The 26,613-nt window shown below is 37.9% G+C and overlaps 1 protein-coding gene across 1 annotated transcript; it reads left to right on the plus strand.

Annotated features, from left to right (window-relative positions):
* Nucleotides 1-794: 794 nt before the first annotated feature.
* LOC121294504 (T-complex protein 1 subunit eta-like) lies at nt 795-20,680 on the plus strand. Its single transcript, XM_041218282.1, has 12 exons — nt 795-842; nt 1,880-2,033; nt 2,121-2,227; nt 2,537-2,662; nt 3,436-3,488; nt 3,978-4,149; nt 6,619-6,783; nt 8,123-8,311; nt 13,570-13,667; nt 14,625-14,757; nt 17,892-18,098; nt 19,746-20,680. Exons 1-12 carry the CDS (start codon nt 837-839, stop codon nt 19,968-19,970), a joined length of 1,635 nt encoding a protein of 544 aa, XP_041074216.1. The 5' UTR covers nt 795-836; the 3' UTR covers nt 19,971-20,680.
* Nucleotides 20,681-26,613: the final 5,933 nt, after the last annotated feature.

Here is a 26,613-nt window from a genome sequence, read left to right on the forward strand (position 1 = left end):
AACGGGACAATTATCTGGTAACCCTAACCCGGCTTTCATGTTACACTTAAATAATAATAATAATAATAATAATAATAATAATAATAATAATAATAATAATAATAATAATAATAATAATGTGTGTTGGCTGTGTATAGTTCTGGTCCCCATGTCAAAAGAAAGACATTGAGGTATTGGATAGAGTACACAGGAGCCCAACACGTTTCATTCCAGGATCGAAGGGTATGCCATATGAAGATAGACTGAGAGCTGAATCTGTAGAGCCTAGAAAGGAGCTCCAGAGGTGACAATAGAGGTATTCAAAAGTGTAAAGGTGTTTAACAAAGTAACAGCTGAAAAGCATATTCAGAACCGAGGGGAGGAGCTTTTTCACGGGGATGGTCGTGAATCATTGAAACAGGCTGCTTCAGAGTTACTGAAGCAGACTTTCAGATCCTTCAAGATGAGACGAGATGCTGTCTTGAACAATATTGTATATCCCTCTCTGTTGACCACAATTATACATTTAGTTCCGCCTGGAGGCAGGGCGGTCCGTTTAGCTACGGATTCCCAGAGGTTTCATTTCTCCTAGTTACCTGTGCCTAATGGCCTTTTCGCGTTCTGCATTTCTTATAACTCAAACCCAAACCCAAACCCAAACCCAAACCCAAACCCAAACCCAAACCTCACATGGTTTTCAAAACCACGCCCAAATCAAAATGAAACCCGCCATACATAGTCTTAGGTAATTCATAGCCACGCCCCCCTCGCGAAACCACACCCTTTGCCAGAAGCTTCTTGGGCGCAGTGCAGTATGGGAGTCCTCAACCGGCTTGTTCCACCAGAGCGCTGCAGAGATGATGGTGAGTGGTGGTGGTGTAGCTGTGGATTTCCCTTTTGTAACTTCGTTGCCATCCGTCTTCAAACGCTGCCTATCTATCTCAGACATCCAAAACATTAAAAACTTGGTCTTGGTTTTTGTTAAACTGTTTTATATTTCATTGGAAAGGAACGCGATTTGTAAAAACAATTGCTCTCTTTCGCCGTATTGCCTTATCTTGGTTGAATGGGGAGGTCGCTGTCCTGCCTGCCTGCTTGCTATAGCAACGGCGTTAAATTACCTTACTGGCGGCTTTACTGATAAATATATGACTTTGCTGCTGTTCGTATGTCATTGTCTGGATAGTATTTTCTTGTTGTGAGTCTGTTTTTCAAAGATTTCTGCGTTAGTGTTGTTAATGTTGAATGTATCAGGCCTTAGTTACAACGTGTGCAGTTTGACACACTCAATTCATTTATAAGCACTTCATGATATTTGATTAATTAGCTTTGGCTTACTCGGAACACGTTAAAGCAGATTCTGAAGAGTATGTGTTTGTGAGTTGTAATGCAATCCTGCTCCTCTCCACAAAGAGGGTTACAGTATTGCTCATTCTGGACTGCCAATTTGTTAAGCACGCTTTATTGTTGGGTCATGTTCTCCGCCGAGCAGGCTGAATTTCAGTCTGTTAAATAGGTTGTTTTTGTTTTAGCTGTGTCATTCGTTTTGTATATTACCGGTCACTTGTAAAATCACCCACATCATCTTGAGAGTTTATGTAAATAATTATATTTTTGCTTTTAATCTAATATGTCTTGGGGAAACAATTGATATGCAAAGCTAGTATTCAAACGCTTATAATGTATTTGCTAACACTTGTGTATTTGCTATTTATTTTTTGTAGGTAGAATTAAAATAGTTTTTGTTCAGAACGGAGTAATTTTCGCATTTAGATTTACACACTTAATTTTGGTAATTGTAAAGTCCAAACAACTCCAATAATCTGATAGTTTGGGTTGGTGATCCTGTTTGCCTGTGTTTTTTGACATTGTTTTATTTATTTGTGTCTTGCTGTTGCAGCCCACACAGATTATCTTGTTGAAGGAGGGGACTGACTCCTCGCAAGGTGTCCCCCAGCTAGTCAGCAATATCAATGCCTGTCAGGTGATCGCTGAGGCTGTCCGCACCACCCTGGGCCCACGAGGCATGGACAAGCTCATGGTGGACAACAGAGGTGAGTGACTCAGCTGTCCACTCTCTATAATCTAGTTGTTTTTATCACCAATAAATGGTCACATGTGTGGGATTTACTTGCGTTTAGGTAAAGCTACAATCTCGAATGATGGAGCCACCATCCTGAAGCTGCTAGATGTTGTGCACCCAGCTGCTAAAACTCTAGTGGACATTGCCAAGTCCCAGGATGCAGAGGTGAGTGCCAGCTAAAATAGCACAGCTTCTGTTTCTTGTTTCTTTTTATAGAAAATATATAGGGTGCCGTGTATGGTCCTGATGGGCTACATTGTATGCGCAATAAAGTAAAATTATCATTGGTGATGACTTTTTACAATGGTGTGATGGTGAGAGCATGGCATCATACCAACTACAATCATTCCTCATTCATTTTGGTGCACAAAGTATCTACATGTGTTTTTATATATGGGCTAAGGTTCATATTTATTTGTGAAATCATGGCAATAATTTAATATCTGCTAAATATTCCACTGCTTTCCTCCTCAGGTTGGTGATGGTACCACATCTGTGACCCTGCTGGCTGCTGAGTTCCTGAAACAGGTCAAGCCATATGTGGAGGAGGGACTCCACCCCCAGACCATAATTCGTGCTTTCCGTACAGCCACACAGCTGGTGAGCAGTGTACATTGTTTGTTTCTTTTTGTAGTTTCAGTCAAAGTAGAAAACTATCTGCACTGCTTCAGGACTGGGTAGCTAGGTAAAGTTCTAAAGCCCCTTTCACACTGGCATACTCTACCTGGGTCAAAACCGGCTACGCAGTTTTACACTGCTTTTGATAAAGCAGGGTTGACCTGGGTGACAAGCACAAGTAAACAATGCACATATTGATGCCCCGGAAGCAGCTTGTTATGTACGCGTTCATCCATGCTTCTAAGGATTGAACAGTTGGCCCAAATGTTGTTTGGAGCAAATGTTTCTTCATCCCTGCTGCAGTCTGGCTCGTGGTGTCCCTATCAAGAAAAATATGGCTAAACAGAATAAACAAAAACATTCCTTGTGGAATTGAAATCTTCACATAGGCATGGCTGGCTGTTATTTCGTCTGCTTAAGAACGTCCGTCATGCATTTTGTCTCTCAGCCCAAGTCAGATCGTGTTGCTAGGACCCAGGTACGTGGTTTCACACTACGTAGGATTGCGAATCGAGTAGCCAGAACCCGGGTCCGGACCCGAGTAGGACTGCCAGTGTGAAAGGGGCTTAAGACGTGATATTTGCTCTCCAGCTGATTTATTAATATAAATGCAGTAGTAACGTGGTCTAAGCGAATACTGATATACACATTAATTTGTGGGAGAGCTCGCTAGTTTGCAGTATATTGTTCTGTAGTTCTTGCTGTAAACTAAATGGGTTTGCAGTATGAGATTGATATTTTATTTTTCTCCACAGGCTGTGAAAAAGATCAATGAAATTGCTGTCTCTGTGAAAAAGGGTGATAAGGAGTAAGTACCTGTGTTTAACCCCTTTAACTCAAGAACTCCTATTTCTCCTTGAAATTGCTATGAAAATGCTATTAAATAGAAAACAAATGTGTGTATTTAATATATAACACACATTTCCATAGTATAGTAAGACACAAACCTGATACTTTTTGTTTTATGAATAGTAAAAAAAAAAAAAAAGTTGAGGCATGCTTTTTTGTAAATGGCAACATTTTAAGAAACAATAATACACATTTTCTTTGTAAACTAATACTTAAACTGATTTTTCTGAAGAATAAACATTTTAAGTTTTTATAATCAGGAAAATATACAAGATTTGATGAATATAAAACTTCTTGTAACATGTACATTCCTTGTTTTACTATGAGTTTAACAAGACACACCTGAGCTTGTCACCTATAAACTGGCTAGTCAACTAGTATTAAAACCTGGAATGGGTGAAACTGCTTAGCAGTAGGAGTCATATTTCCATACCTGGTTTGTCCTCAGTGAGCAGAAGAGCCTGCTGGTGAAGTGTGCTTCCACAGCCCTCAACTCCAAGCTGATCGCTGTGCAAAAGGAGTTCTTCTCCATGATGGTGGTGGACGCAGTGATGATGCTGGATGATCTGTTGCCTCTTAAAATGATTGGCATTAAGAAGGTCCAGGGAGGTGCCCTTGAGGTAAGTTTGGGCCAGGGGTTGGAGATTTAACTTTGTCAGACCAGAGATTTTCAGACTGAGGGCACTCAAGTAACTTTGGTGCAGATGGGTACGCAGGAGTTATTTCATATGTTATGGATTACAAGTTCCGAAATGTATTAATCAATATATACATAACTCATTGGCTTAACATTGCTGTAGTACCTGGTATATGTGGCACAAACCAACAGAATAGTCGGTTTATTCTGTGCAGTGACTTCAACACTTTTAAAGCTTAGTGGTGGTCTAATGGAAGGGTAGAAAACCTAAAGGTAAAGGGGACGGAGGGTGGGCTCCAGCACAATTTGAATGTTGTAGAAACACAAAGGCTAATAAACTCCAGGGATGTGCGGTTTGGTACATTTTGTATGAACGTTGAAACTAGACTATTGCGTAGTTTAAGCAATCTGTCTGTGTACAGAGATGCATGTTAACACACACTTTTCTTTATGCTATATACGAACAGTAGACCGTTGGCAAGTAACGAGACGAACGAGATTTTGAAAATTCGCCCCCTTCCCATGCTAAGTAACGGCGTGACCTGATCCCCTTACAATGTAACATATAAAAGACAGACAAGACCAACTGAACAGACACCAAGTCCTGCAACAAAGCAATTGTCTGAGTTGTTACAATATATTTCATTTGAAAGTAGAAATACAAAAGCATGACAGCCTCTCTGTACAAATCTTCACTAATATACAATTGAACAAGAACTGTTGTGTTTTCATTTCATACAGTATTAAATGGCAGTGTTTGATAGTGAAAAATAGATAAATATCAAGAAATAAATATCTATGTATTTCAATATGTATATTAATGTATTTGTTTTACTTTTACCAAAAATATAGGCTATCCTTCAGCATAGCTAATTCTTAGAAATTAATGTTCCTTTGTCCAGTGTTAACCACAAATGGCGTTACTCTCGTCTACCAGTATGGAGAGGAAACTACTTCCTTGCGCCAGTAGGGACCATGATGAGCGGTACACCGACAGGAAACCATAACATTTCTGAGCTCAAGATCACAATCTCAGCATGATGATGATGGCTCAAAATCTCAATTATAACAAAGTTCCGAGAATTCTCAGCTGGCTGACTTCATCTTTAAAAATACTGCATGTCTAATGTAATTGTGTAGCACTGCCAGTAACATAATATGCTTGCAATCTGAGGGTTATATGTTCAAATCCCTCCTATACTAGACTTTTTATTTTTTATATAATATTTTTTTTGCAGGTGAAGTGTTCCGTTTTAAAAAAATAAATAATTTCATATAAATTATGTAGATGTCACAATTGTGTTCCCTAGTATTTCCATGTTGTGAAGTTAATTGTAATTAAAATCAGATGTCCTGTAGTATTACATATGTATGGATAGAAGTGCCTCGGGTCTGCAAAAAAATACATTGGGAGAAAAAAGACATTTATTTCTCTTACTGTATGACAGGTATTGACTTTTTTTTCTATGTTTCATCAGAGTGTGCTGGGAAATACAAATTAAAAGTGAAATGGTGCTTTTGGCTGATTTACTTTTGCTGTGCCAATACCCTGAAAACATGCAGTCTATCCTTGCTGAATAGAATCTAGCAGTTCCTGCTGATAACTTGGCGCAAGGAACTACCTTTCCTCTCAGTCTATCTAAAGTTATCTCCTGCCCTGCACACGCATAAAAAAAAACAAAAAAAAAATTCCAAAAGTTATTTTTGAAAAGCAGATGCAAAGTTTAAAAAATAACAAGACAGTTAGCTAATCCAAGTAATTATCTGTTCAAATTAGTTGTAGATCAGCAGTCCTGGACTTGTAGAACCAGAGACACAGACATTTCAAATGGACATGTGTCTATATGACTCTGCAGTGAACACAGATAAAATGGCACCTCGTAATTATATTATACATCCCATCCATTCTAGCCCTAAACCAATTATATAGAGACAAGGTCCGTAGTCATGGCTATGACACACGCAAAAAAAAGATTTGGTAATTGACAGGAAAGGTCATCTGTTGTATACGATTGATTTTAAAGTTCTCTGGCAGCAAAGGGTTAATCAGTGCTGTTCTATTGCTTGTTTAAAAAAAAAAAAGGAAGTATTTGACTGCAGTGTAGTAGATTACCATGAATATGCATGTCTGCGTCCCGTGAATGCAAGACAATATTTTTCCGTCCAATGGATTTATTTTGTATCTAGGATGCAAAATTTTGTGTTAGTGTGACCTCTTCCATTGGTGAGGTGGAGTTGCAGAATTGAACCGCCAAGAGGTTTACCCGAAACCCTAACAACTTCGCTGTCTGGAGCTGAGTGGATTCGTATATCATTGCAGCTTGCTTTACTGATGGTAGAAAGGAGGTTTTGTGAAGTCTTGTGGTTGCCTTTGCATTAAGAAGACTGGTAGTGCTTATTTCTCTGATGTGTGCTTCGTGTTTGTGTTTTAAGTTGTCTATTTTGTAACCAGGACTCCCAGCTGGTGGCGGGTGTTGCCTTCAAGAAGACCTTCTCTTATGCTGGGTTTGAGATGCAGCCAAAGAAGTACGAGAACCCCAAGATTGCCCTACTGAATGTGGAGCTGGAGCTTAAGGCTGAGAAGGAGAATGCTGAAGTAAGGGTCAAGTCTGTAGAGGTGAGTGACAAATATGTATTCTGCTTCTTGTAAGATTGGGGTGCAAAGGAGACATATAACAGTTAAATATAACGTATTTTATGTCTGTAGTTATCCATGATTTCCACCGTTCATGATACAGAGGCATCTGGGGGTCCATTCCCCAGTTCTCCAAGTTTTGTTTTGGCCCGCGGGGACATATGAGCAACACTGGTTTAGACCTTCATTGTGCTTTGCACCCCTTAGTCAATTGTTGGTGAAAGTTTTCCATTCTGTAAAAATTGCCTCTCCCAGGTCCATTCCTATGATTTGTGTAGAAAGAGGAAAAAAAATTGGGGTGGGGGTATATATTTATGGAAAACTAAAATGTTTTTGCACATACTTGACTTTCATGACCTATATGAACAGTGGTTTGACCCTTAGTCCACACTGCACTATTTACAACAGCTAATGTTAGCAGCGAGGTGGCTAACAGAAGTTGCTGGGCAGTATGTGGAGACTTCAAAAAATGATTAACTAAATATAGGCTGGGTAGTTTTTAGTTTAATTCAGTGAATCAATTGAACATGGATTAATGCATGCTCAGCATATTGGACATTTTATGCTGAAACACCTGCCCAGTTTTGTCAGCTTGCAATTATTAAAACTAACTTCACAATAGCAAGGTTTTATTAGCGTTTAACAACAAAAAATAAATAAATACTGTGCTTGTCAGTTAGTCCTTCAGTTTGCCCGCACACCCCCCATTTAGTTAGGCACCTATGATGAGACAATTCTTTGACTACTGCTTCTGACATTGATTAAAACACTGAGTTGTTTATGAAACTCGCCATAGATACCAAAACTGACTGTTACTGTATAAGAAAGTTTACTGGTCCACAGCTTATCTATAATCGGTGAGTATACAGTTTAATAAACTTAATGCAAAAGCTTTTTGTACGGTTGGTTATTGGTTATCAACATTGAAAATTGTCAAACTGCTTAAATTAGGCCATTGGAAATTGTCTTGAATATCCTTCAAGTCCTTGAAATTATCAGAAACTGTATAAACCCTGTATTTATGACATCTGATTGAGCTAAGCAGAGTTTTTTCAGCTGAGGTTTTATAAAGTTGATGTATGAAATGGGCATATGTGTAAAAAGGTTTGAGTAATATTTCAAACTGTTTAACTAGCCTCCTGTGTAGTAATATGACAAGTGTAAGAAGTAATTTCTGAATTTCTTTTTCTACAGTCCTTCAAATTCACTTCTGAAAGTGGTCTAAAATGGCTCAATATATCTGAGAGCATGTACAACCCCTAGAGCTTAAACGATTGGTTTTGGATTGTGGGTGAACCTGATATGTTTGTACTTACATTAGGATTACCAAGCCATTGTGGATGCAGAGTGGAATATCCTCTATGATAAGCTGGAGAAAATCTACAAATCGGGGGCCAAAGTTGTGCTATCCAAGCTTCCCATTGGAGATGTGGCCACCCAGTTCTTTGCTGACAGGGACCTGTTCTGTGCTGGCAGAGTTCAGGAGGAGGACCTCAAGAGGACCATGATGGTATGTCATGTTTGTCATTCATTAGCTTGAGTAGGAAGCAATGGCATTCAGCTGATGTCTTCTCCCAATAAATAACTCAACATTAGTTTCTACATTTTGAAACGTTTATGAATTCAAGTCTACATTCACTTTTAACCCTTTTGTGGTCCTGTGTCGGATATGGTCCGACATTACAATTTTTCCCTTTCCAGACTGATGTCGCACCCTGTCCGACATAATCAAAAAGATGTAAAGCCCAGGTCTCTAGTTGTGTTTTTCTATAGAAAAAGCCCAGAAAACCTTTTCAATGGTCGAGAGACCGATAGGAGCCGAATGAAGCTGGGGGGGAAAAAAAGGGCATATCTGATAGCCCCATGCATTATAGAGATAACACGGACATGAACAGAGGAGATAGCTGTTCTGGATCCAGCTCTCAAAGAATATGGCTGACATTTGCAGAGCTTTTTGAGATGTTATAGTAGTAAATTAAACGGTGCATGTAAAATTTAAACAGCACATGTGAAAATAAATGGATTGCTAAGGGTGGATACTTTCATTTAGTTAGCCACTGTGGCTAAAGTAACTTAAAAAATTTTGTAGCCGCGCTGGAAAAACTTAATCCACACGAAAGAATATTAAAGAAAATACAGTAAACCTATATCTATAACTGTGTCCAACAACCCTCTACCTTAAGCAACACACTTTCCCTTAGCTTTTCAGCTTCCAATGCAAGCCTGAATGACACAAACACACTTACTGGTAGAATTTATAATTGTAGTTACTGTCTGCCTTTTACAACTTCAAGGCTAAATGAATACAATTTTACTACATGATTTTTGTGGACATTGTTTTATACAAAATGTTTATACTTAACAATAATATAAACTGGTTATAAACATACGGTTTCAGCAAGACAGTGTGTTTTATTTGAAAACGGGTATTTAAATGCAAGACCCTACCCTTTACTGACAACAGTATATTTTAAAGTGCACTATAACTGATTCCCATTTAGTCATTGCCTAACTGCAGGTTTCAGATTTCCTAAATTCTGAATTGGTTTACAGAGAGATTCATGTGCTGCACCTTTACATTATTTTGACATTGCTATTGCACCGATTTTAACGTTAACTCAAATCGTAGTGAGACCATTCCTTTTTTTATTTTTTTTTTATTTAATTTGTTCATCTTCCAAATCTTCTTGGAACCCTTCTATTTTTCCTAATTATATTTCAGAATATTTTAAAGAGCTAGCAAATAGCAACTGACTATCACTGTCATTTTTGTTTCTAGAACCTCTGTCCCGCCAAACACAACATGTTGCGTATGTGTTACATAATCAAGCTAACTGGCTTTCATTGGGCGAAATGAAATTAAACAAACAGTATGTATTGGTTTATCTACCAGGCAGCACACATGTACGATACTGCCAGCATGGTTACTTTGAGCAAGTTTATTTTTCAAAGCTTTTGCCACCGTGGCAAACTTAGTGAAAATTAATTGAGCCACATAGGAAAACATTTATCTTGTGGTGACCTGGCTAGCGGGAATGTAGGAAGTAACTCCCATTGCCTAGCAATTTCACCCAGTTTCAGGTTTTACTATTAAACTAATTAGCCACAGTGTGTAGCAGGATTCTCCCCAGGAATTCTGTACAGCCAGGTGGCACGAACATTATAGCCGCCAGCACTTAACAGAAAAATAAACTTGTCTTATCTTAAATATCTAATATGACAATTTGAATAATGTATTGTCTTTCGTTGACTATCTGGTTACACTTTAAGGTGTACATGTTCTTTTTCATTACTGTTTATTATGATAAATTACCAGGCTTATTTAGGCATGCTAATGTGACTGGGGAAAGGTAATGTAGGGTTATTGGATTTCACAAAAAATGGTGACCTTTTCTCTTCCTTTTTAGCCTAATTATAGAGCTTATTGCTTCATTTAAATTGCTTTCTTAAGTTTTCAGGGCTTTTTGTTAATGCACGTCGTCTTGTTTTTCACTGGTCTACATTTTTTTGAATGCAACTGTTAATTAACAATTTTTTTTACACAACAGTACTCGAGCACGTTTGATCACCATCATAACTGTTGCATGAAACTGGAGTCTAATAATCCAGCACCTCTGCAGTTAAGCATGTGTATATCAGCTGACAAGTGTTCAACTGATATCCCATCAGCCTCTATATATGAACCCCCAATATCTGTCAAGCATTTTTGGCGCATGTGTATAGCTATTATGTACTATATATCACCTTACAGTACAATATGACAAATGGAGTGAATGATAATTAATACCCAAAAATAATTTAATATTTTTAATAAAGTAGCTGGCGCAAATATAGTATTAGGCAGTGGATTGCACCGATCACCAGCTTATTTTGACCCCATGCATTCATTGTCACCATTTTTGCTTTGAAAATAATTAGTTGTTTTTTTTAGCAATCGTTTAACGTTTTAGCCTCTCCAAGTGCTTAACACAGAACCAGTCACTTCAACTTTCTGATTGGTTAAATATTTTGTCGATGTAACACAGCTGTCTTCAACCAGCAATGTGCAACTGATCTAGTCTGTTAGAAGCGCAATCAATCCTTTTTGTAGAAGGCACAGTAGCATCAGCAAGACGGGTGGATCAGGTTTTTTCAGCCGGGCGGCGACAGCCACTTTGCTGGGCGGCCTGACCGGCTGAAAAGGCCTGGGGGGGGAACAATGGTGTAGGTAACAGTCTCTGTATCTTATTCAACTCCTAGTAAAACTGGAAATTAATCAAACTATGCAATGGAAGTATTTTTATTGTCCCTGTGCTGTGTGGTTTTGAAAGTCCTCTAGATGTGTTTGTGGTAATACCAAACAATACTGTTTGGTAGCCAATAGTAGGGATGGGTCAGAGTAGTCAGTGACACAAAAATAAACTATTTGAATAGCATACTATGTAGTACACTAAAAAAGCTTTCTGTATTATCTACTCGCAGATTGTATTATGGACAGATCGGAAATGCTGATCAGACCTCTGTGTTTTTCCACATGCCAAGCATAACCACAGTTCACAAATTGGGAGAAAAACAGGTGTGAGTAATCCAGACTGGAAATGAGAAGCAGAATTGTAATTCTCTGTGTGATAGCAGACGGCCGCAAACTGCCTCCATATGCGCAATTTGAGGTTGTATCTTTTTTAAATGCATACTTTTGATTTATTTTTTTTCCTCAAGTTGAGGTTGAAAAATTTGGGCTATCCAAGTCATTATTATTTATTTTAGTACTATAACATCTCAAAAAGCTTGGCAAATGTCCGTGATTTTCTTTGAGCACTGGATGCGGAAGCAGCTATCTTGTTTGTTTATGTCTCTGGTGAAGGGACCATGCGTATTGCTCAGATCCGCCTCCTTTTTTTCTCTTTCTTCTTCCAGCTTCTCTGTCTCAGCCATATGAAGTAGTTTTTTTCTCTGTAGAAAGCTTAGGGACCTGTGATTGACGACCTTTTTGATGTCGGACAGGGTCTGGATGTTGGACTGGAAAGGAGAAATTTGTCAGACCTGGTGCGACATAGGACCATTAAGGGTTAATGGGAAGTTGTAGTTGGTAGTAATGTTAAACTGTTGTTGGAATATGTGTTCTATTTTGGCCAGGTTACAATATTTGCACTTCAGATTTTCTGAATGTTAGAATTAAACTGATAAATATTTAGGTTGCTATATGATGGGTGTTCAGGGCGTGAAATAACCAACAGCAATTGCCGTGCTGCCCAACCCGTTTTGCCACAATACCTATCCAAATTTAAAAAAACTTGCGGCAAAAGTTGCCTCCATGCCCGCCGTCATTGCTGCCAGCACGTTTGATCTACAAGCCATTCACAAACCTGCTCAACGTCTGCTGGCCCATTCTGTCACAATTCAATTGTCTCGTCATGCAAGAAAATGACTCATTATGGTGTATTGTTGCCATTCTTTTTACTATACATCGCCCAACACTAAGCCATGAGAACTATGTATCATTGGTTATTAAAGGGCTAACGGAGGGAGGGGGCGCTATTTGTTGTAAGACTGAGCTGAATTTGACTGCGCGTAAGTTACAGGGATCTCAGTAACAGTTGTTGTCTGGAAGTGTGTCGTTCCACCCCCCCCGACCGTGAGTAATGTCAAACATGCAGTGAATTAAAAGAAAGAATGGAAGAAGCGCTGGCTAAAGCGGCAGTGAAGTCTTCCAGAATTGATGTTATGATCAGGTAGGAAATGGATGTACAACAATTCGTCCCCCAATACCAACATCAAATAATAGTAAAAAAGCGCTATTTTACCGACGGATCTCTCCTCCTCCCAGTCCCCTCTCAAATGTTTAAGTAGTGAGAATTTGGGCAAGTTTATTTATACTGTACATTAAATAGTTTTAATTAGGGGTAGGAAAATTGTCTGAATATCCGAATGATTATTTTGCATGTAGTCGAACACTAAAATAAAATATTTGTATTTGTCAGAAATGCGTAGTGTGTGTTTTTTTTTTTTTTTTTTTTTGCAAAGTAAAAAGTACATCATAAATTATGTATCTACATAATGCAAAGTTTATTTTAGTATTAGGCTACTGTAATAAAATGTTAGTGTCTGATGTGAGAAATTATACTGTTAAAAACAGCCAAAAATAAGCATTGTTTGTTTGCTCTTCCGCTTCATTCAGATGTTGCAAGACCTCAGTCTGACTATAATATATAATGTCCAAAAAAAAAGAAACCTAAAGAGAAATTGAGTCCAGATTACATACATGCAACCCAGAGCTGGCAAATACTGCTCTACTTGATTTGTAAATATCCTTCAATATATAACATATATTTTAATTTATAGCTTGGTAAAAATCACTTATTGTATGTCATGTTACACAAATATATTCTATAATCATATGTGGTATAAGGAGATCTGATAATATGCTTAAAATTGCAATACTTTCAAACGCAACATGAAATACACAACTAACTTTAATTGAGTTATTTACTTCAATAAACAAAATGAAAACCCTGTGCCTAAAGAAATTAGAATATTGAATGAAGAGGTCTTTTCTTGGACATTGCTTGTATGCTTCGTGAACACTGCTGGTTCCTACGAAGAGTAACCCTAAATTCTCCCAGCTTGCACTGCATATAGTACACATACACCTTTTTATTCTTGGGAGTGTAAGAGCAGGAACTAGAGTTTCGGTAATGAAATACACAAATTTACAACCCTGTGTTAAAACTTGCAGGAAGTTGTTGATTTTCTGAGTTAAGTGTGATTGGTTCTCGTCTCTGTTTTCAGGCTTGTGGTGGTTCCATCCAGACCAGTGTGGGCTCTCTCACAGATGACGTGCTGGGACAGTGTGCTCTCTTTGAGGAGGTCCAGGTTGGAGGGGAAAGGTGCTTTCATCTTTACTATTGCATTAATACACTCTGCATATTGTTTAAACCAGAGTCATAATGATTACATACTAAATGGATGATTTAAACAATCCTTAAATTTAAAAACAAACAAAAAAATCTATCTCTTATCTGTCTACATATTCTAGCAAAGTCCCTTATCTGTTTTCTGTAGCGTGTTTAGTTCTCCAGGCTTTGTCTTCACTTTCACAAGGGAGAAGCCTTTATATCCTGCCATGACACTACATTTTGATATTTAGCACCAGAACCGCCGCGGTTATACTAATACCTAAAACCGCCACCGGAAGTCATTCTGATGACTGCATTTTAAACATCAATATTAATGAAAGACAAATTATCTGATACAGCTCAAAAGTTTAAGCATCATGTCGAACATCTGCACATAAAAAGCACTACAAAAAATGACAAATTATAGTAAAATTAAAAAAAAAAAAACCTATTGTGTAAACAGGTATATATACACATACATTCAAAACTGAAAACGGAACTCGCTTTTAATTTAAAATGAAAGTAACATGTTTTCTCCGTGTGTGTTGCTCTGTGCAGCACAGAATCCAGGTTGAGCTGCTGCTTTGCGGTTTTCTGATTGAAATGTTTCTGCCGAAGCACTGTGGCTAGCTTCAAGATAAAATCTCTCCTACTGATTTTCCCTGGTGAAAAGTGGATTACAACTTATTTTTGCGGTCCTGCCTTTCAAATGCTATCAGGGTATTTAAAGTGTGTATTTAGGAAACGTCAAGAATGGACTACCGTGTACCTTTCACACATGCAGAGTAATTTTAAAAGTGAAAACCATGAAAAGGACTGCCGTGGTGGTTCTTGACAAAAATTAACTTTTATTAATGGTGTTTTAGTTGAAAGGATTTTGGAAAATTCTGTGGAATGTGATCTGTAAGAAATGGATGGGGTTTTTTTTTTTGTCTTCCTTCCCTGCAGGTATAACTTTTTCAAAGGTTGTCCTAAGGCCAAGACATGCACCATTATCCTGAGAGGAGGAGCTGAGCAGTTCATGGAGGAGACTGAGAGGTCACTGCACGATGCCATCATGATCGTTAGGAGAGCCATCAAGGTCAGCACTGCACTGCTGGATGGGGGAGCAGGGATCTCCTTCAGTGTGTGTGGGGGTGCTCAGGGTTTTTTTTTAGGTTTATTTATTTATTTATTTATTTTTTTTATCATCAAGTTCTCCACTGGTATGGGTTATTGGTGTTGATGGAGCTAATTTAGAAACAGCTGTTGGATTTGTGTGGATTGTTGTTCTGCAGAGTCTAATCCTGGAAAACACTGCCTGCTGCGATTGTCTCATCACAATGGAGAAGGTTCCCGTTCAAAAAAAAAAATCTTTGGGAGAGCATAAGGCTATGACAGTAGTAATATCTATTATGGGTAGGTGATATGATAGTTTAAATTGCCTCATATAGATATATCTATGAGAGAGAAACACACTTGCCTAGCTGCCTATATACACACAAGGTATTCTGTTGGTTTCTGAGTGCCAATATCTTTTGAAAACAAGACCTGATCCCTGTATGCATTGTACTTTAACTGACAAAATATTTACAGAATTCTTAACTGCTGCTAGACCCATGCTGCGTGATTCATTTATTAAGTGTTATTGTACCAAATCATGTTTTTATTTACAATGAAGGGAACATATAATGTGTTGCCTAAATGCTTAATGTTAGCAAAAACATGTATTTTACCTTCATTGTAAATCAAAATGTGGTTTGGTATAATGCAGTTATAATGCTATTAATAATAAATTAATCATGCAGCATGGTTGTAGCAGCAGCATTCTATACATTTGTTCAAAAGATATCGGCAAAGACATTGCATACAAACTAATGGAATACCTTGTATATGAGAGAATATAACATGGTGAATGCATTGGTTGCTGACTTTGAGGCTTGGGAGTGGGTATAACAAACTAGCTGATGCGATGGAATTGCATTGCAAAATATTAAACATGTTTAAACTTTGCAAGCCGACTGAAGTTGTTCGGGCGATTGTGTAAATTCTCATCTCAAAGCATAACACACTGCCTGATGTGACTAAAAAATCACATTGCTATGGATTGCATCGGGCAGTGTGTCCAGGGCTTAAGAAAAGCAGCAGTCATAAACCCAAGCAGCTGATTGTTCACTTGTTTGACTTTGCATGGTAAATTGGCCCAATCAACACAACTGTCCTGTACCTACTTTTTTTGGAGCGTTCAATCTGAATAATCAGATAACACTGTGTAACAAAAAAAAAAATAATTGTTCCTGGGTAGTAAGTGTTATTTCCTAATTGCTTCTGCCTCAAAAGTATAGAACATGGCTATTATTCCCCACAAACTTTGCTTTTGTGACCAGGACAGTGATATTTCAAAATATCACTATTTCCAGTGGGAAAATTGGCAAATGTGTGTCTTTTTGTTCACATAGTCAGAAAAAAAACAACATATGAATCCAAATTAACATGTATTTATACTAAAGTAATACAAAAATGACTACAAAAGATTTAAGAGTAGTTTTTTGAGATTTACAATTATACTGTAAATACAGTATAATTGTAAATCTCAAAAAAACACTCACTTTGATATCCTTTAGTAATTTAGATTGTCAAACAATGAATGCAATTGAGCTTAAACAAAAACATGACATGTTATTAATTGGATCACTTATTTATTCAGAATGACCAATAACAAGCATGACAGCATCATACAGAATCACAGTTATCAGTATCAAGAGAAGAATCCCCATGACCTACATCCACTGTATGTGTATGTAACACAATCATGATTGAGATCTTTCTCCCTATACACTTAATAGATTTTGCTAAAGAATGTCCTTTGCAAGTTGACAATTGGATGAGTGGTGCTCTAGATCTGTGTAAAACTATCGACGACTATTCAGCCACAATATCCCCATCTCCAGGGATAGTAATAATAGTAATAAGACTTCTTTTCATGACATTTACAACATTTACAATTATACTGTAAATACAGTATAATTGTAAATCTCAAAACTACTCGCTTCTAAATCTTTTGTAGTCATCTTTGTATTACTTTAGTATAAAAATATGTTAATTTGGATTCATATCTTGTTTTTTCTGACTTTGTGAACAAAAAGACACACATTTGCCCATTTTCCCATTGGAAATAGTGATATTTTGAAATATCACTGTCCTGGTCGCAAAAGCAAAGTTTGTGGGGAATAATAGCCATTTTCTATACTTTTGAGGCATAAGCAATTAGGAAATAACACTTACTACCCAGGAACAAAAATTGTGTTACATAGTGTAATCGGTTTGTGCAGCACTGGACAAGTTGCTTTTGGGTTTTTTTTTTACCCGAGATTCTACTTCGGCAGTTGATGGAAAGTAGGGATGTTACTAGTTTAGCGTTTGAACCATTCCAAGGTTTCAAGTGTTAAGCATATAGAATTCTTCCTAAACATTTAATTGTCAGAGATAGGTATGTTAAATATAGGTCAGCTGTAGTGTTTATGCAATAGGGCAAGTCTTTTCCATATCTACATGTTGAACACATGTAGTGTCATCCACATTAATGTAGTATGTATTAAATAAGGCCCTATGTTAATCGCGATTTCACGGACTGCGTGGAAACAATGAAACCAATACTGTGATTTATTAAATATTCTTCAATACAAATAATTCATAATTTGTATTTCATACATTTAAAAAACCATGAACTAAACTGTACAGCTCTGCTGTGTGTACTATTCGCCATGCACATAGTGCTGTGCAGTGATTGACTTGTGACTATACAATCTAAGGTAGGACATTTAAATACTGCACACTGTAAACAAGAAAATGGATGCCCCTAAAAGGCTTTGTGTCTGCTGCAGATTGCATAAAGCAGTAACCATCAGGAGTTTCACACAGCGGTGGAGGTAAGCTGTTCTGTTACAGACTGCAACATTACTGTAGCTCACTCCCAAAAATAGTCTGACAGGCATTTGGATTCAAGTATTCAAGAGAGGCGGAAATCAAGAGTAGTATCTCGACCTGCTTTACTGGCAAAAAAACGATGACTTCCATTTTTCCAAAAGTCCACTGAAAAACATACACATTCAGTTTGGACTTGTAGGTGTTTGTGTAAATATCTCTCTTGAAAAATTGGACACCCAAACGTTACGTAAAGTTTAGGAAATTAAACATAATTCTAACATCCCTAATGGAGATTATCTCTGCTTCCAGAATGATTCAGTTGTGGCGGGAGGTGGTGCTATTGAAATGGAACTGTCAAAGTACTTGCGGGACTATTCTAGGACCATCCCAGGCAAGCAGCAGCTTCTGATTGGTGCTTACGCCAAAGCACTGGAGATCATCCCCCGCCAGCTCTGTGACAACGCTGGCTTTGACGCCACCAACATCCTCAACAAGCTCAGGGCCAAACATGCCCAGGTAGGCTCTGACAGGGCGTGATAAAGCCTGGTGGCTTTAATGGTTTGTTTCACAATTGTTTAGTTATTAACCCTTCGTAACTGCATATGCAACACAGCAGTAGTGTATCTGTCCATTTATTTTATTCTGTGTTTATTAATTTATTGAGGTAACTTGTTTTGCCCATTACTTAGAGATGAAAAGCTGGGAAGAAGTTGGCGTGTGTGGTTCATGACTCAGTTGTATGACTGTCCCCAGAGTTACATTTCTCAACTCTTGCTGGATGTATCTCAAGACTGACTGACATATCAACCAACCTTAATCAGGGGTGTGCAATTTTTGAAAGTTGACAAAGGGAGAAAATGCTAGAAAAATGTACTTGTCTGTCTTAAAAAAAAAAAACCTACTTGCACCCTCCCTGTCGTACAAAACACACACAAAGTAGAATAACTTGTAGGATTTTGGTTTTGTTTAACAATGAACACAATCAATTGGTGATTTAACGGGCGAATCTAGCCTTGTAGCTGGACGGATTCACTAAATTGTTCAAGATACACAAACTGTTACTTTGGAACACATTTGATAGTAAATTAAGTAACATACTAAGAGTACAACTATAATAAGGAATACTTGGGAGTTATTCAGGTAAAAAAAATACTTTCTGCCCGTTTTTTTCACTTTTTTTCCTACAATCTGAATCCAACTCCTGATGTACAGGTGTTTGCATCACAGATATGAAATCAATTATTACTGCTGCTTTGTGGAGTTCTGTTGTGTGTTTTTTTTTTTTTAAACGTTTCAGGTTTTGTAACTGCTGAACCCAAGATTTTTAAAGGACTTGTGTATAACCTGTCTGGTCATACACTGATGGGTATTTTTAGTTGGATTTTAGTCGATGGATCGTGCATGTCCAATAAATAACTAGTATTGCTTCTGTTCAGATCTAGTAAAAAATGTGTTTTAATAAATAGTGTTTAAATGTAATGATTATGTAAATATGTTAAATAGCAGATTAGGTTAGGAACACTAATTTCGAAATAAATCATTCAACATTTTTTTGCCAGGTAAAGTTTGTCTAAGTGCTTCTAAACAGTGAACTAGTTTTTTAAAACTTCCCAGCAATACACACTTGACTACGAAGTGTTCTAAATTACAACACAATTTTTGCTAATCCATCAATACCTTAGTGACTGTTTTTGTTGTAACTTTACTAGATTTCTGCATTTTTTTAAATGTCAGGTTCATGCGTTGTATTGCGCAGCCATTTCTGGGTTTCTTTGTAACCAATAGAAGATCAGATTTTTCCCACAGCTAGCCAATCTGAAGTAGAATGGTGGGACAAACACTTTTTAAAATGTTTGTGTGTAGGTGCTCGACTTCTGCAGTTCAGTTTTCAGAAACTTGCATGGCTCTAGAAATATGTCGAGTGTTTTTGGCTCTCTAGAAATGTACCCGGAGTGTCTCTTTCTAGCAATGGAAAAATAAATAATTAAAAACTACTTGTCCAACTGGCAAATTAAAACAGCAAAACTTGTTCTGGACGTTGGGCGATATGAATTGCACACCCCTGCTTAATACAGGTGAACTCTTAGTGTGCAGGTTTTTGACCAATTTAAGTGGCAAGTGAGAGGTAACACTGTGTTAATGATTCCTGCTCCTCCTCCACAGGCTGGTATGTGGTATGGTGTGGATGTGAACAACGAGGACATCGCTGACAACTACGTAGCCTGTGTCTGGGAGCCATCCGTTGTCCGAATAAACGCTCTCACTGCAGCCTCGGAGGCCGCCTGCCTCATCCTATCTGTTGATGAAACCATCAAGAACCCGCGCTCCTCTATGGACGGGTCCGCCGGAGGGCAAGGCAGAGGACGTGGCAGGCCGCATGCCCACTAGTGGGTAATTATTGGGTCGGTCTGGAAGGCATGTTGCCCTCTCTGCACTTCCAACTAGGCAGTCGTATTTGTAAGCAGTGATGACCTGCAAGTCTTCAAATAAATTGTTTTCTGTTATTTTGTTTTATGTATTTGAGTTTTAGCACAAGTTAAATGTAGGGCTAAAATATGAAAATGTAAAATAAACAAACTTTCATGATGCTATTATTTGCCCTATCTGCCAAAATTAGACAGCAAGTTATTGTGGAGCAGTATTTTTGCAAATACAGGGTCAGCTGGCTCACATGGGCCCTTTTGTATAGCAGCTTTTCGTTGTATTCTGGGGCAATATTTTCAGGTGGATGTGGCGGTTGTCGTCTTCCAACATATTCCATCCTGGAAGCATTAAATGTAAATTTAGAGAGCAGCAACTGCTCCATAATGGTACTTGTAGTGTCTGTGTATCCACCCATCCGCTTGCTGAATTGCAGGTTGAATAACTGGGTACCCAGTCTTAGATCAGTCTTGCCTTGCTATCTTTTTACAAATGGAAGTCTAATAAGATTGTTCAAGAAAGCGACCAACATAAGCACTCGAGTACAGTTTGAGGGAGGGTGTGTTTGTCTGTTGATGATCTGCTGGACACTTGGGTGTTTTGCTATTAGCCACTTTTTGTAACTATTTATTTTTGGTTTTGCAAAAATGACAAGTAAACTAAAATTGACAAGATTACATGTTTGTTGTTTTGTCTTGTGGCACCTAACTGTTACATTTGTAAGTAGCACTGCTTAGCGAGTTTTAATGTCAGGGATATTATCCTGGGAGATTCAGCTCTTTGGGGGATTACTGGTTTTAAAGATTTATGCAAGTATTGTTTCCTTTTTTTTTTTTTTGTAGTTACGATCAACCGTTAAGATCTTATTGTAGATCTGCAACAGTAAATATACAGGTTATTGTGGTAAATAGCCTGCCGTACATATGCCATACAAAAGTATTGATAGCTGGTTGGGAGCAAGAACATTGCAAAAACATTAAAAAGGCAAGTCGTATTTCTCAATTCTTAAATTTACTTTTTTCAGCTAAATGGTACATGTGGTGTGATTTAGCAGTTAAAAGCCTTGCTGTCACTGTACTTCAGATTGGCAATTTTAGTAAGTTTTCCTTTTTAAATGCCATTAATTTTGGTGTTTTAACAAAAGCATTTGGACATTGCAATTTCTAAGGTGGTCCTGGAGTTATTTATAAGACCATGAGATTGTGCAGTACACTGCATTTGTGGTTGATGCAATAGAAAATACCATACAGCAGATTTAGTAAGGTGTTAGCTTCTCATAGCTACATTTAGTCAACAGGTACAGGTAGCTTTTTCATCTCGCTTAAATAAAAAAAATTAAATGCATTTCAAATTCTAAATTTTAAAAGCAGTTTTCCTCATTGTGCCTGCAAGACCAGTGTGTTGGGTCTGCAATGGCAGATAATATAATCTAGATTAAAAAATGATTCTGTATCGGCGTTCAGCTGTAGCAGGCGTCAATAGACAGTAGATGCCCATTGGAATGCCGCCTCGAGTACCAGCTTTTTCATTTTGACTTGCTGTATTGCAAGCTTAATTTTGGACAGTAAATACTAATCGGCCACAATTAGTCCACATTTTATTTTATTATCCACCAAATCAACCAGTCAATACTTTGCACCTATGAAAGCAACCAATCCTGTACCTGCAACTGCCGAGTCAACCAATCAGTCTGCTTAACTGGAGCTCAGACAGCATCTTTCAACAACAGAGACACGGACAATTATTATTTTTTTTTCTTTTCTCCAATTACGTACGTGGTATTTGGGACTATTTTCCTAACACTTTTCACAGCAACCCTGATAAATCATTAGAGTCAAGGAAAAATGGTTTTCTACTAGTAATAGTGCCCTCTTGATTAAAGGCTCTACCGCGAGTTGTGTCCTTGATTGGAACACAACTCCAGTTACGGTCACCTATCGCGCAGTATTGCCTTCATCGCCTGGCACGATCTCTTAATTAGAATACGGCAATGCTGCTATAGCAGCAGAGTAGCACCGGTCACTACAGTCCACAAATTTGCTTTCAGTCTTTCTTTGTTTTAAAAAGGAGAAAGATTCAAACTACTCTTAATGGAGGGCTTCTCTGTGATGGTTAGTCCTAAAGTTTATGAACTTCACACAGGTACAGTTTTTATATAAAGTTTTAATCCATTGTTGAAATAAAAACCCAACTTTGATATGTACAAAAATATTTGTGTATAAAGATATAAACAAATACATACTTTCTATTAAAAAAAAAAAGCTGGTTAAATGAATTTACATGCAGTTACAAAAAGTAGAAATCTTTGAGGTATGTATAGTGTGTTTTTTTTTTTTTCCATCTCCATTGGGTTGTTTCGTAGTGAAACCAATGAGATTAAAACTATAGTGCTTGATATGCCATGATAGCTATTCAAAGTGTTACAGCAATAATTAAGCAATACATAAAACACAGTTCTGTGTTTATTAATGATAATGCAGATATATTGTAATAACTTTAAACAAATTAGTAGTGTAATTAAGTGAGCAGTCTTTAACAGTGCCTTCTTTAACAATGCCTTCTGTTATAACTGAATATTTTACCACAATCGGGTTTTGTTTTTCAAGGACAGACTGAAAAAAAAATCTGATTTTATAGTTTGTCACTTAGTTTAATTTTTTCTAATGTTGTTGCTGAATGAGTGAAATGTCTCCTCATTCTTCTAAAGCTAGATTTCCTCCTGGCATACATATTTGGATCAGCTATTCTCCAGTGCAATCTTGACAATGCAATGTTCTGATTTGATTTATACCTTGTGAAACTGCCCAACAACTGTCTGTATATTTCCCGTCAAGTAATGTCCTTCTGTGGTACATGATCTCAATTGTCACTACTCAAAAATAGTAGATATCCAAGGGAAACCAATACTTTCATTTTCACAATTGTTCCTTCTATACAATTCAAATCTTTGCAGTAAAAACGAGATCAGGGTAAGGTGAGGTTAACCCTTACCACATGCTGTTGCCTTAAGGCAACAAAATATGACTATCAAAATCTTTCCCCTGGATGGTAACATTTAAGTTTCAATGTATGATGTTGCCCGTAAACATCATTTTACAATGTGATGCAATTTGAGGAGGCAAGACATCCCATCAGGAAGCTGGACTTGAGACATGGTATACAGTGCCTTGCAAAAGTATTCAGACCCCTGACCAATTCTCTCATATTACTGAAGTACAAATGGCACATTGAAATTTCATTCTGTTCGATATTTTATTTTAAAACATTTAAACTCAAAATCAATTATTGTAAGGTGACATTGGTTTTATGTTGGGGGAAATAGTTAAAAAATAAAAAACTAAAATATCTTGTTTGCATAAGTATTCAACCCCCACACACTAATATTTGGTAGAGCCACCTTTCGCAGCAATAACAGCTTTGTCTTTTGGGGTAAGTATGTACCAGCATTGCACACAGTGTCTGAGTGATTTTGGCCCATTCGTCTTGGCAGATTTGCTCCAGGTTGTTCAGGTTGGTTGGACGACGCTTGTGGCCCACAATTTTCAAATAGTGCCACAGATTCTCAATGGGATTGAGATCAGGACTTTGACTGGGCCACTGTAGGACATTCACCTTTTTGTTCTTGAGCCACTCCAATGTTGCTTTGGCCTTGTGCTTTGGATCATTGTCCTGCTGAAAGGTGAATTTCCTCCCAAGCTTCAGTTTTTTAGTGGACTGAAGCAGATTCTCTTGCAGTATTTTCCTGTATTTTGCTCCATCCATTCTTCCTTCAATTGTAACAAGATGCCCAGTCCCTGCTGATGAGAAGCATCCCCACAGCATGATGCTGCCACCACCATATTTCACTGTAGGGATGGTGTGTCTTGAGGCATGGGCAGTGTTATGTTTTCACCACACATAGCGCTTTGAGTTTTGGCCAAATTTCTATCTTGGTCTCATCTGACCACAAAACCTTTTCCCACATCGCAGCTGGGTCACTCTCATGCTTTCTGGCAAACTCCAGACGTGCTTTCGGATGGTACTTTTGAGTAACGGCTTCTTTCTTGCCCCCCTCCCATACAGGCCAGTGTTATGCAGAGCTCTTGATATGGTTGACTGGTGCACCATTACTCCACTCCCAGCCACTGAACTCTGCAGCTCCTTCAAAGTGATTGTTGGCCTCTGTGGCTTCTCTCACAAGTAGTCTTGTTTTAGCGCTGAGTTTTGAGGGATGGCCTTTTCTTGGCAGTGCCTGGGTGGTGTGATGCAGCTTCCACTTCCTGATTATTGATCCAACTGTGCTCACTGGGATATCCAAACACTTGGATATTATTTTGTACCCTTTCCCTAATCTATGCATTTGTATTACTTTATCTGTAACTTCTGTAGAATGCTCTTTGGTCTTCATGTTCCTTCATATTCACAGCCTTACCAATGATCCTTGTACAGTGGGGTTTTTATCCAGAAAATGTGACAGCAACTTTAATGGTTCACAGGTGGCGGCCAATGGTAAGGTAATTGTGTCCTCGTTAGGGCTATTTCTTTCATCGGTGCAAACTGGGAGCTTCCACAGCACAGGGGTTGAATACTTATGCAAGCAAGATATTTCAGTTTTTTATTTTTCTTAAATATTTCCCAACATAAAACTAATGTCACCTTACAATAATAAGTTTTTTTACAACTAAGTTTTAGTGTTTTAAAAAATAAAATATCAAACAGAACGAAATTTCAATGTACCATTTGTAATTCGGTAATATGAGAGAATTGGTCAGAGGTCCGAATACTTTTGCAAGCCACTGTATATAAACATCGGGGAAGGCAGCAGCAGGGCTGGTAGGCAACATAATCGCACACAGACACAAGCTTGATATATGCTCCTTGCAAAGGAGCCAGCGTTTTTTGTACAGCGGTATGGGTGCAATGCTTTAGTACGAGAGGACCGGGGTTCGCACCCGCCCACCACCTGTGTGTGGATTGTCTCGCCTTGTGTGATGTGCCTACCTGCGTTAACCGAGATAGCTACAGTGGTGTCAGAAGTGGACGTAGGTACCCTAGCACGCACTTGTTGGACTGTAGCTTGGTGAGCAAGTCTGGGGCGGACTTGAGGCTGGCAGAGGAGAGTGTAGCATGCACGGGGGAAGGCAGCAGCTGGGCTGAATAATTGCATTCAAAAGAACAATACTTTTTTTTTGTTTGTTTTAACACTTTCCTTTAATAAACTACATGTGGGAATTCTAGGTGTAGCACTGTAGATGCAATTTGGTGCTTTGTAATTCATGCATGTTCAGTAAGTTTTATGCTGAAACACCTGCCCAATTTGTCGGTTTGCAATTACTTAAACTGTAACTTCACAACAGCAATGTTTGCTTTTTCCTTGGGGCTGCTTCATTGTAAAAAAAAAAAAATAATAATTTGCGCCCCTACGCTCAGGAGTTTGTTAAAAAGTAAGGGGGCAAACTAAAGAACTAAGTTAGGCGCCTATGATTGAGGCACAATTCTTGGACTATTGCTTCTGACATTGATTCAAATTGTGCATTGTCCTTCTTTTAGAATGAAATGCTCACAGGTACCAAAACTTTCATCGCAAAAATATTGCAAACATAGTGGATATTTTTATATTTAAGGAAAAATAAATCTAATCTAATGTCTAGCCTTGTGATGACGATTTATATAACACTTTGAATACACCAGCACTCAGAACCAAACCATGAAACTAGCTTCACAACAGCTGGATCCAGCTGCGAGCCAAGCCAGGGGCCGGGTAAGGATTTTTGTCATTACATTGCATAAGTCAGTACACTCCAGAAAATAAAACAAACGTGGCATGCAGTGAGTGTGATGAGAGAAAAGTACAGCCTTGGGACGCTGAGAAAGTGCAAGCTGTAGTTTCTCTGTGGGCAGATAAAAATTCCTTCAGGAAGATCTTGAAATGAGGAGGTTTATATCCAAATTTCTGACGATTTGAAGCAAATGGACATAAACCGCTGGTACGGTACACTTAACTCGCGCACACAAACACAAAATGATACCAAATTTCTCATCCTTGTATTAATATAAAGAAAAATAAAACAAATTCTAAACTTTATTTACAAAAAGTCTAACCAAAATACGGTACAGCTGTACCATGCACGATGGCTCTTGCTGCAATTCGTCTAACGTGCTAAGAAGATCTTTATATAATATATATATATATATATATCTATATATCTATATATATATATATATATATATATATATATACTCGTGGGTTTGTCTTTTTTGTTGATAGGTTTAAAGATATCTTTGGCAAATTATTTTTAAAACCTTTTTTCCCCTTCAACCAAACTAATTTAACTTTAAGTCGATATAATCAGTTAAATTTTATGTTGATTTTATAAAGCCATTCCTAAATATTTACAAAATATAGCGATGCACGATACAGCTGTACTGTTGGTCTATTAATTTTTGGACACTGTTTGGTTGCGCATCTTTTGGCAAACTGAGTTAATAACAAACATCTTTCCCTGCGTCAGTAACACGGCTCGGCTCTGCAGTGGAAAAACAACCCACGCTACCCTTAACCGCGCTGTGAGGGCTCTGCTGTACAGTGGACAAAAAAGCATAAGAAAATGAGACTGTTTCCAGTCTCTTA

This window comes from Polyodon spathula, chromosome 2, assembly GCF_017654505.1.
Source record: "Polyodon spathula isolate WHYD16114869_AA chromosome 2, ASM1765450v1, whole genome shotgun sequence".
Classification (NCBI taxonomy): Eukaryota; Metazoa; Chordata; class Actinopteri; order Acipenseriformes; family Polyodontidae; genus Polyodon; species Polyodon spathula.